Source organism: Natator depressus, chromosome 9 (assembly GCF_965152275.1).
Source record: "Natator depressus isolate rNatDep1 chromosome 9, rNatDep2.hap1, whole genome shotgun sequence".
Taxonomy (NCBI): Eukaryota; Metazoa; Chordata; order Testudines; family Cheloniidae; genus Natator; species Natator depressus.
In genome coordinates, this window is record NC_134242.1 from 63,098,135 (window position 1) to 63,110,643 (window position 12,509).

At 47.2% G+C, this 12,509-nt stretch overlaps 1 protein-coding gene across 1 annotated transcript in view; it reads right to left on the reverse strand.

Moving 5' to 3' along the window:
• Nucleotides 1-2,595: 2,595 nt before the first annotated feature.
• The window catches only part of LOC141994199 (mitochondrial fission factor-like), a 29,144-nt gene continuing 19,230 nt past the window's right edge, over nt 2,596-12,509 (reverse strand). The window contains exons 4-6 of the mRNA XM_074964382.1: nt 10,915-11,000; nt 5,797-5,875; nt 2,596-5,250 (exon numbers count right to left, since the gene is read on the reverse strand). Of these exons, the coding sequence (XP_074820483.1) occupies nt 5,119-5,250; nt 5,797-5,875; nt 10,915-11,000 (297 nt within the window). The 3' untranslated portion in view covers nt 2,596-5,118. The remainder of the gene's footprint in view (nt 5,251-5,796; nt 5,876-10,914; nt 11,001-12,509) is intronic.

A 12,509-nucleotide genomic window follows, 5' to 3' on the forward strand; every position in this document is an offset into this window, starting at 1 on the left:
CGACAGACACCTAGCAGAGCTCCATGGGAACTCCAGGGGCCTGTTTTTTTCCATTCCTGTGAGTCGTGGCCAAGCGACTGCCCTGAGCACCTCTGTCACACAACCCACTTCAAATTTCCCCTTCCCACCAGCCTCCCCAGGGAAGCATCATTACAGACTGGGAAACTGAGGCACAGGGGTTAAGTGACTCACCTGAGGCCACTGTGGGAATTGTGCTGCCAACTTCCCAAAAGCCAGGGACAGTCTCTTTTTGCCTCAGAAAAGCTGCCTCCATTCAAGGACTCAGGAGCTTATCCTGGTCAGTGGCAGCTTACCAGATGCCCATGGTTCCCTGGCAAATCATTATAGAAAAAGGTCAGCAAGAGCAGCAGAACAGGACTTACCTTAACAGACCCGACAGTCGCTTAGCCAGTCTGGTTTCCTGTCTCTGATGGAAAGGATGCCCCAAGGAGAAGGAGAATGCTCCTCACCTGGAATGCCTTTGCTTGCACTGACCAGAGGATGTTTGGATTCTCATGTCAGCCCCGTTCCGCAGCCTGACAGGAATCGGGTGTTGTCCCCAGTGTGCATAGAATTCTTCTTTGAGCCAAACTAGTCTAACTTGCATTTTGTTAACTTGAACTGGAGCAGCAAAACAAAGAAAACAAATGCCTCATTTTCCAGCTTTGTGGGCGAGAGAACTAAAAGTGAAGATTATAATGCCAGACATGGATGGTCTTAAACCAGTTGCCTCAGGAATCTGCCAAGAACTTTGCTGAAAAATATGTTCCTCACCTTAGCAATGGAGCTAAGACTTACCACACATCTGCCCACCTTTATTCGAATGAAGCTCCGGCTGATCGGATGGCTCAGGCATTGTCAGTTTCATCCAGAACCATTTACAAATTTGGAACCTAATCCTGTAAACCAGGGTGGGCAAACTTTTTGGCCTGAGGGCCACATGGGGTTCCGAAACTGTATGGAGGGCTGGGTAGGGAAGGCTGTGCCTCCCCAAACATCCTGGCTTCTGCCCCCTCCTACTTCACACCCCCTGACTGCTCATAACTCCCTACCCATCCAACCCCCCGCCCCGCTCCTTGTCCCCTGACCACCCCCTCCCATGACCCCCCCACCCCTAACCACCCCCCTGGGACTCCACCCTCTATCCAAACCCCCCTGCTCCCTGATTGCCCCAACCCCTATCCACACCCCCACCTCTTGACAGGCCCCTCGGGACTCCCCCACCTATCCAACCCCCCCTGTTCCCCATCCCCAACCACCATCCCCAGAACCTCTGCCCCCCAGGACCCCCTGCCCCTTATCCAACCCCCCCCCCCACCATGCCACTCAGAGCAGCAGGACTGGCCACCATGCCGCCCAACCGGAGCCAGCCACGCCACCACGCTGCCCGGCAGGAGCTCGTAGCCCTGCCTCCCAGAGCGCTGGCGGCATGGTGAGCCAAGGTTGTGGGGGAGGGAAGACAGCAGGGGAGGGACCAGGGGCTAGCCTCCCTGGCCGGAAGCTCAAGGGCCGGGCAGAATGGTCCCGCAGACCATAGTTTGCCCACCTCTACTGTAAACCCTTAATCAATCCCATTGAAGAGAATGGGACTATTTGCATGACTATGGACCACTTTCGTGGCCGGTAAGAGTTTCAGGAGTCTGTTCCTATAAAGGAAGTTGAATCCCCCATTGAAATGCAATGTTTGGGTACAATACCATAAAGCAGTTTAGGATACAGTTCTACTTAAAATTTGTCTTTTAATAAGTCATACACCTGCTGAAATGGCTCCTCACCCAACTCCCAAATAAACAGACTGAATACTACATATTTGGGGGGGAAGTGAGTAATTAAGCATGTTGATGTTTGTATATACAAAGGGGAGTGTCAGAGGGGACAGGGTGGGGAGGATTCACATGGAGGGTCATGTGGGGATGTCACATGCCCCCCACCCCTTATGTCCCTCCCATGAGTGCAGTACCAGCAAGAAATGATTTCTACTTGCACCACTGGGTGAGTGGGTTCAGAGGCAACCTCTCAGGGTCAGGATGCAGGTGGCCAGGTCCAGTGGCTAGAGCAGGAGTCAAACCAAGAGTCAGAGCTAGAGACCAGGGGCAAGGGTCAGAAACAGGGCAGGACCCAGGGAGTCACACAGGCAGGGTCCAACATAGCAGCCAGAGAGAGCCTAATTGTGCAGAGAGTGACCAGATAGCAAGTGTGAAAAATCGGGACACTCTTTTCGGGGGGGGGGGGGGGGGGCAATAGTTGCATATATAAAAGACAAAGCCTCTAATAGCAGGATGTCTGGTCACACTAGTTATGCAGACACTTCCCTGTACCTCTCTTCAGGTTTAAATAGGAAGCCCTGGCCAATCAGTGGTCCCTGTGTTCCTCCAGTCAGGGCCCTGGCGAAGCGTCCCTGAGGTAGCTTCAGGTTTCATGGCCTCTCTGCTCCAATACTTAGTAGCAAGCTACTGGGTGGGAGCAAGGAAGCACTAGTCACCTGGGAATCTTGCAGTCGCAGGGTTCGGAGTTGTGGGGGGTTATAGCACCATTAGCCAAGAGGCTGCTAGCACATGCCAATGCTTTTGTTTAAAAATGCATTTTATTGATTGATATTTCCAGATTTATACACACACATATGATCAGCAGGACATTTGCCTTATACAAAATAAACCCATATTTCACCTCTGGTGGCTACTCACCAGTTGCCCTCTGAGTAGGCACAACAGGCCCGATCCTGCAAGTTGCTGAGCGACTCCTGCTCCAAATGATTTCAAGGAGGGTGAGGGCACTGGATGCCCCACAGGATCAGTCTCTAGCCTGGATTGGAAAGCACAGCTTCCTACCGCAAACATCTCTTCTCAGGAGCAGGGGCCACCACAAGAGCACACACTTCTGGCAAAATCGTAGCAGATTCTTTTTCGACATTACATGGGACTGGAGTGATACAGTGAGAAGAGCAGGCCCATCTGATCCCTGTTGGAATGGGTGGGGCCCCTTCCAAAAAGGGATGAGAGAAGCTGGAGTGACAGCCCTGCAGACTAAAATCCAATCACCCCAGAATAACCCAGGCAGAAGCACTACAAGATCCCTGCCATACTCCCTCATGCCTGTTCCTTAACCTTGAGATGAAGGAAGCACCTGTAGGCAGATAGCCATCCCAACCCAGGCACTCACCATCATTTCATGATGAGACAGCTGAACAATCAGCAGATTTCAGCTTCCGCTGTAATAAATCTTGATGTTCTCCTCAGCTCAGTCCCGAAGCACAGTTTGCACCCACAATTATTTATGGGTCGATTATTTAGGTGCCCAAGTATCTGATTTATAGGCCTGGTTAGTTGGTACAATGCAAGTCATTTAAACCGCCACATAGACATCTAAAATGACCTAAATTGCATCCGTGTTTATTTATAGATGGAATAAGAGAAGCCTGCTTACAACTGGGCTAAAAATCTGGCCCAAATTCTGGGTGTATGTAATGATGCATACATCAGAACTATATGGAAGTGGCCCCATTACAGCCATGAATTGCTGTGAAAGTATACGATACAAGCGCACACACTAAAATGCACCATTCAGTTACATTGTTTCCTGCTACGTACCATCCACCCCATTTCTTGGATTTGCACCTCGTGTATTTAGATTGCAAGCCCTCTGGGCCCACTTTCCGACGGGTCTGTAAAGTGCTTAGCACGTTGGTGCTATATAAAATATTACTGCACACAATCAGCATTCAAAATGAGGGGTGAAGTTAGATGCCTCTGCAAAAACCATAGTGGGCTGCAAGTGAGCTAAGCAAGTAATTTGTGTACGTGAGCTGAATGGTTACCATCTTTCCAAAACAGAAGATTGCGGAGATCCAAGAAGGTGGATGGCAACAGTTTCCAGATTCATCACATGGCAGTTTTTTAGCCAATAATGAGCCAAGAATGATCCTTGTCAGCATCTTAGGGCCACTTCAGTTGCTCAGTAGGTCATACTGACAACAGCTCCACACCAATTACTGTAGCACAGAACAATCCTTTTCTATCCCAGCCCAAACCTGTAGCCCCGTGCATTCCAGGAGTGCTACAAGAGTTGATAAACCATTCTATTATCCAGCGGATATGCTCTGAGCAGGAGATCCCATTTATCCCCCCTTTACACCCAAATACCAAAGTCATGGTCCAGGCTCCTAGACAATACCTGAACACTGATAGCGATCTTACAGATCCCCTGGCAGTCTCAAGGATACCAATGTGCCTTACAAGCTAAATAAATATGGATTGCTTCACCCGCCACATAAAAAAAAAAAAAAAAAATGCAGCCTTCCCTGTGATGAGATATAGTAACCATTTAAAAGTGCACAGCCACTCAACACGAATTTAGGGCAGGAGATGTAGAAGGGCCTAAATAAAACTACAGGGGAATCTTAAGGAGTCAATGTTTAGTTATCCGGCTGGAATTTGGTCAAGAGACCAGGGCTGACCATATCCAAAATGCAGTGGAATTTCTGATGGCCACAGGTGCCCAGAATGTCAGTTTTGTCTCTCCTCCAAAAGATGGCATCAATAGCAGCCTAGCATCCCCTGACAGAGGGCTGGGATGCTGGTTCAGTGCAGATGCAGAGGAAATAGAGGACCACCTACTGAACGACCAACACTACTTCTCAGAGTGTCTGGGATATCTCCGGAGGCTTCCCATCCAGGTACTAACCAAAGCCAGCTTACCACACCATAGTTATATTTATAGAGCAGTAGCAATCTGATAAAGCCACAGCCCAAAGCAGCATAGCTGCAGGACACAGACCAAAATTCATTGTTTATAAGCAAGCCTTCTCCAACCCTCCCAAACATTTCCCTGTAGGCACTGGCTGCATGGGCAAGAGAACCCAGCCCTGCAGTTCTCACTCCTCACCTTCACCCCCCCACACACATACATTTCCTCCAGCATCGCAGGCACATCCCAGTCTGTTCATCTTCACTCCAACAGCGGCCAAAGGGCTCAAATCCACAGGGAATCTACACTAGGAGAAGTGGGCCAGTCACTTTAAGAAGCACACTGAGTTTACTGTTCATAAGTGCTCTAGTAAGGATTCCCCCATCACACATACACACACAGAGGCTGTCTCTCTCCTGGGATGGGTAGGGCGCTTTATCTCCTTAGCCAAAGCCAGGTGTTGATGAGACATGCAGAGACTAGCACAGAGTAGACCAGAAGCTCCTTCTGACGCCAGCCAGTACATTGCTCCTCCAGAGTCCACAGCCTCCCAGAGATCTTGTTCAACTGCAGAAAAAGCAGCCAGGTCAGTTACAAGTTATGCAGCAAATGAGGGTGTATATGCAGCTGCCCCTAGCTTCTACCATCAGGTGTCTCTGTAGGGTTGGCACAACAGCACCCAGTGCGAGGGTGGGAGCTCACAGCTACTCCAGATCTACCTCTCCCAGCAGGAGAGACTGTCCTGGTGTGAAAAGGGTCGTCATCTGGACCACACAAACACAGCAGGCAGTTGCTTAAGGAAGCAAAATGTTAGGGTCCAGCAGAGCGTCATTTAGTGTCAGTGACTGGAATCTGCCAGGGTCAAGCACTTTCCCAGTTGCCTTAGGACAGTAAAATCCCTACATCCAGCTCCGAGTATAGGAGCATTGGTTGCGAGAGGAGCCCACAGACACACTGCCCTTGCAGGCACCCCTGATAAGAGGGGAGGCTTGGTTCAATGTAAGAATGCTAGCTGTGGAGGAGCCCACTACTGGTACTGGCGGTATCCGCTCTGATTATCCCTTAAGCAGCTTTCACAGAGTCCAGTTGCAAAACGTCTCCTCTCTTTCTCACCTGTTTCCTCATTGCTATGATGTCAGTCACGCCAATCTCCTCCAGGGAGCTTTCTGAGGCTGGCCCTGTGTCCTGGGAGCTAGGAAGAAGGAAAACAAAGAGATGCAAATGTACAAACAGAGATCAAGAGATGCAATCACATCAGCTCATGTATACAGCCAGGAGGAGGTGAGGGAAGGGTTACCCACACAAAAAGCACACCTGTTGGACGGGGAAAATCAAAAACACTGGGGGGGGGGGGGAGGGGAGGGATGAACAAAAAAAAAAAACCCACCAGATGTTATTGTGGAGATGTAGCATGTCTTTTTAACCACACCACAGCCACTTAAACCCTAACAACATGCAGCCCTCAGTTACCATCATTGCAAAATATACAGCGCATGCTGCAATGGGTAATGTTATACAGCTGTGTCTATATTGTTAGAATCCCAACATATGGAGCATAGAGAACGTGATATTTACCAATTGGCAGTTTGCCACACACAGAGTCATTAAAACACAAATCAGGGCCAAGGCCTCCGCTGGCATAGCTCCATTGAAATCTATGGATCCATGCTGATTTACACCAGCAGAGGATCTGGCCCATAATGTATAAAGCTGCTATTTTTTTCCATTAAAAAAAAATCGAATGGTGAGTGTCTGTCCCAGTGCATGAGCCATGGATCTCTGTTAAAAGAAGGGTTGTCTAGTTACTGTGCATGATCTCCAGCAGGGTCACTTCACTAGGCAAAGGACCTTAGGAGAAATTCTACATGAGGCCTTAAAAAAAAAAAAAAAAAAAAAAAAAAAAAAAAAACACAGAACATAAATGGTGGGGTTTTTTTTTTGTCTGTCTGCTTCTTACATCACCAGTAGCAAAGATCCCACCATCAGCACTAGTGACAGACCTGCCCATGTGTGAGACAGAAAAAGCTCCACCTTGCTCTCCCATAGCCGCATTGATTCTGTGGGGCTGCTGGGAGTAATAGCTTTGTCTCAGGAAAGTCAGCAGATAGGACTCGAGAGGACAGGCTGGGTAAAAAGGAGCTGCCATTTTCAGAGTCAACTTTTCTAACAGTGCTCCAAACAGATTTCATTGTCATTGTAAAATACGGGCCAGCCTCAGATGTCATTCCACTGACTTCAATGCTCCCAATTTACACTGTCTGAGAGGCTCTGGCCCAAAATGTGGACTATGTTATCATACATATAAGACAGATGGGAGATCTCTGTGGATTTGAATTATTTTGCAAAGTTTGCTCTGGGGAAACCACCACAATCCAAGACAGTAAGATGAGGTTTAAGGAAATGGATACTGATCAATATTATATCTTCATATAACTCTAATACAATGACAAAAGTAAAAATAAATAAATAAATAATTGTGATGCAGCAGTGTTGCTGTCACCAGAGACATAAAATATTAACAACTGAAACAACCCACAATTTTTAATTGAAAAAAATCATGCCAGGCCTGGGTAGTGCCCGTTATGGTCTAGACTGAAAATTACCTTTAATTCTAACCCCCTTTTTCCAGTGATGCAACTTTCAAGAATGTCATCTAGCAGTAGATTTACCAAAGACTTGCTTCTGGTTATGAACGTTGGAGCAAAAATCAGTCATCATTTTTTACTCTGTGTGAAAATAAACTTTTCACCTATCAGAAATGGCGCATTTGGCTAAGAGGAAAAAAATAGCCAAAACTCAGTTTCAAACTAAGCTTGTTTTGTAGAGAAAACAGACTTCCAAAAACAAGCCAGGTTTGAAGAACGTTAGTCAAGCAGCTTTAAACGTGTGAATGTCACTTTGTGTCTACACAATATAACTTCCGTTTCCCCTGTCCTTCCTCAAAATCATTTGATTACGGAGGTCCTAGCGTGCTGAGAACACAGATGTGTAAATTCCAGGGGCTGCATAGCTCAGCGTAATAGGATCCTGAAAGGTAATTGAAGGATGACTGAGTTATAGCCACTGGTGTTGGGAGCCTACAAAGCTTATAAACTCTGTAGAGAAGAGAGCTGCTGGATCAGAAACCCACGTCAGAGGCTCAAGATCATGGAATCTGTTGCCAAATAGCTCTGGATTTTGACTCCCTTTCCCGCCCCAAACCCATTCAATAAAACCAACTAGGTAGTGTTAATGCAGAACCCGAGCACTCGTGTAACATTAAGGCAATAGCCTGAGTCACGAGAATGTCACAGGAGACAGATAATTTGGGACAGTCAAGGGAATTATTGATGTTAGCAGAGGCAGATGGCCAGAAGCCTGGCTCAGAGAGTTTCAGATAGTCCAGGCTGACTGCACAGCTAGTTTCCCCTCACCCAGTCATCATAGGCTAGCAATTAGGGGTATAAAGCAGCAAAGAGCATGAAAGGCCCCCAAGAGAATATTCTGAACGGCTCCTCTCCTGCTGCGCTGCCCCCGTGGGTTAAAAAGCGCATCTCTGCTTCATGCCACGTTGTGTCTTTGAGGAATGTGAAAAGCGACAGCACCTACACACAGTTGTACAGATGCAGGCCTGAAGCAAGCCAGATAGTCACCTGGGCTGAGCTCGGTCTCGGGCAGACTTCTTAACATGGTGGAAGAGTAGGTGACCCAGGAAGTACACCATCTGGAAGATGTTCTGCAGGGAGTAGATCCTGCCATTCTGAAGAAATGGAGGGAATGGGGGGCTGGGCAGTGGGCTTGTGTCTGGCCTGCAGGGCATATACAGAATCACTCTGGTTATTCCCTTCTGGGCTGGGCGGCAGTTCCCCTCCCCCTCCATTTGCACTGGTGTGCCAGGGGACCCAGGATTGGGTTGTTCTCAGTATCCTTATGATTGCGCCAAGCCTTACAGTGGAACGTAGTTAGCAAGGGTACCATCTCACTTACACCCAGGCATCATGGAATGGATACTTAAATTAGCTAAAACAAACAAACAATCAAGAACTCATGGAAGACAGGCGAGGTCCCAGAGGGCTGGAGAAGAGCAAACATAGTACCTGTCTGGTTTGTTTTTTTAAGAGGGGAACAAAGAGGACCCAGGAAATTATAGACCAATCAGCCTAATTTCGATACTTGGAAAGATACTGAACTAAATTATTAATCAGTTTGTAAGCACCTAGAACACAATAGGGTAATAAGTAATGACCAACATAGGTTGGTTTGGCATTTGTTCTTGACAAATCCAATTTCCTTCTTTGATGGGGTTACTGCCCTAGTGAACTGGGGGTGGCGGAGCAGTAGATGTGATAGATCTGGATTTTACAAAGGCTTGGGACAGTCCCACATGACATTCTCATAAGTAAACTAGCAAAATGGGGTCTAGGTGAAACAACTATAAAGAGGATGCTCAACTGGTTGAAAGATCATACTCAGAGTAGTTATCAATGGTTCGCTGTCAAACTGGGAGAGGATCGAGTGGGGTCCATCGGGGGTCTGGCACGATTTAATATTTCATTAATTACTTGGATAATGAAGTGAAGAATGTGCTTATCTGCAGATTTTATAACACTATGCTGTGAGGGATTGCAAGCTCTTTGGAGGACAGGATTAGAATTCAAAATGCCCTGGACAAATTGGACAATTGGTCTGAATTCGACAAGATAAAATTCAATAGAGACAAGTGCAAAGTACTTCACTTGTGCATTTTATTTTTTCCTTCCCAACTACAAAATGGGTTATAACTTGCTAGGCAGTAATACTGCTGAAAAGGATCTAGGGGTGATATTTAGTCTGTGATTCACTAGGAGCCAAGAACGTGAAGCAGCTGCAAAAAAGGCTTAATACCATGCTCGGGGAGGGCGGGGGGGTATTAACAGAAGTATTGTATGAGACCGGCATTATCCCATGCTACTCAGCCCTGAGGCCTCAGCTGGAGTATTGTGTCCAGTTTTAGGCATCACGCTTTCAAAAAGATATGGGAAAACTGGAGAGAGAGAGAGAGAGAGTGTCCAGAGGAGAGCAACAAAAATGATCAAAGGTTTAGAAAACCTGACCAACTGGGCATGTTTAATATTTTGAGACTAGAAGGCTGAGGGGAAACCTGCTAACACGCTTCAAATATGTTAAGGGCTGTTACAAAGAGGACAGTGATCAATTGTTCTCCATGGTCCACTGAAGATAGGACAAGAAGTAATCAGCACGGGAGATTTAGATTAGATATTAGGAAAAACTTTCTAAGTCTAAGGATAGTTGAGTACTGAAATAGGTAACCAAGGGAGGCTGTGGAACCCCCCCTCATTGGAGGTTTGTAAGAACAGGTGATGGTCTAGGTATACTTGGTCCAGTCTTGGCACAGGCTATGGCTTAGATTATCTTTTAAGATCTTTGCTTCTATCATTCTATGATAGTTATGCTCAACCAGGATCACCAGCTCAGAGTCAATAGATTGGTGACCCATCTGCTTATACTACACTCACTACTGTGGTATCTGACTATTAGCTTCTGTGAATGATGTAATCAGGGACAGCCATCCTTGCATACCATGCCCTGCCAGCCCTTGGCAAAGTCAGCCTTCATAGCATTAGTAAAAGGGAAAGGAGGATTGTGTTTCCAGGAGTCAGCAGGCTCAAGTTCTATCCTTGGCTCTGCTACGGATGTGCTAGTGTAACACTGGGGCAACCTCTCTGTGCCTCAGTAAAACAGAGATGACGCCTAGCTCAGGAAGGTGTTCAGAATCTTAACGTATTGCTGGTGAAGGGCTCCAGCCTTCAAAGATGGATGGTGCGAGAGAAGGTCAGCATGCTGTTAAAGATCAAGGAGGGAGATCAACATGGCTCTGAGAAACACGGCCTGTCCAGCCTGAGCTGGTCAAGGCTGACCAGGCATCAGCCACACCTTTCAGCAGGATAGTCAGGCCAAGGGCTGACAAGGCCTTGAGCCCTCAGTGAGCTGAGAGCACCTCGTACGGAGGATCACACACACATGAAAGGATGGATCATCTGATGCTGGGACATCATTTAATAAGAGCATTTCACTAGAACTTGCCAACATGGGCTTGGTCCCTTCCTTCCATGCCACTGCCTGTCAATACCCTTAGATCGATGGGGATCATGCCTTCCATAGCGTGAGAGTTCTGCTGGGCCGATGGGCCATCTGAACACAATAAGAGAGGCTGAGCATTCAGCCTGGGAATTAACCCCTGGCAGTTCTCACCGGTCAGGCTTCTGGTTCGTGCAACGCAAGGCAATCTGGGGGGTCTCGTTCGGAGTTCTCTCCTTCCGCAGTCTGCCATGGTGGGTCTGTTAGAACGCACACACAAACCAGAGTATTAGTACTGACTCTGCGAGTCATTCCCCTCATTCAACCCTTCAACGATCCCACAGCATCCCCTATGCTCTGCCATCGTCAGCCAGGGGTAGGAGGCAGCGGAGGGCAACAACCCCAGTAATTCATTAGAACTGTTACAGCTCTATTGCAGCCCCACCATATCTACTGTGAAACTGCAGTGCCAAGTGGGTTTTATCAAAGTAGACGAATGTGCTTTCACGGCCACGTGGGCCTGATCCCATGGTCTTCACTCCAGTAAAGACCCACCGGCATCAATGGGAGTTTTGCCTTGAGTAAGGACTGTGGCAACAATTTCAAATTCTTACTCTGCCACTGGGGTACCATAATAACCTATTTATGCAACAGCCTCCCGGCCTACACAGTAGTTATCTTAGCCCGCTTCTTATACAGTGCGACACATAATATATTATGTCATAATTATACAAGCATTCAGGCCATAAAGGCATTAATGTGACATATTGTGTTTAGATCCCAGAACAGCATATGCCAGAACACATCTCCACACCAGCCTTGCCCATGATCAGCCTTGTTCCACGAGAATATATAAAAAGGACACAGTCTCAATGCAAACATCATATTCAAATGAAACCCCTTATTGAAGCTGAAAGAATTTGTATACAACCTTGTTTGAAGTTTGTTTATTCTCTTGCATTTCATTTGGCTCAGACAGCAAAGCTAGACTGACCTGTTTATGCCTTGGTTTGATCATAGACTAGCCTCCTGCCACAGCATATGAGGAGACTTAAAATATACAAGGGGGGGCGGGCGGAAACAGATGAGTTTTGCCATTCCATAGGAGCAGGAGAAGGCCCAGTGAACCAACCTTTCTTGGAAATATTTCCACTACCATCAGGTTTTATGGAACAACCTTGACCTTGGGCCTGAAGTGCATATGTGATCATCCCACGCAGTGTCATCCATTCCCAGCAGCAGCATTCCCTTAGCACCCACAGTAGAGCTACATGAAATTTGGTAGCTTCGTTTCACAGCTGGCTGTGGAAGCATTTCCCTTGGTTTCAGTTCACAGCCAGGACCTGACTGGAGCCAGAAAAGTTGGAGCTGGCATTTAGATTAACAAGTGAGCTCTGAAGAGAAAGAAATTAAGCTCTACATATCTTAGCACTCCTGTAACGCTCCAGGGGATGAAGGTGCCTTAGAGAAGACCTGGTTGGAATGTCTGGATGACTAAAGACGCAAGTTCCTACCTGCAAGCGTTGGAGAACGAAAGACAGCTTCTTTCTTCTAGATTAGTTTTGCTTTAGAGTAAAAATGTCTCTGGATTATTGAGCACTGTTTTGACCCCAAGTACTGATAAAACTAACTTCTTTTCCTGTTTGACACAGTAGGAGGGTTGAAAAGGGATCCCATCACCCAGCTGGCCTATATTTGGGACACACCTGGTGCTTAATTTGTGCCAGGGCTGAGCCCCAGCACCACTAGGCTTGGCAGTTCGTAGCTAT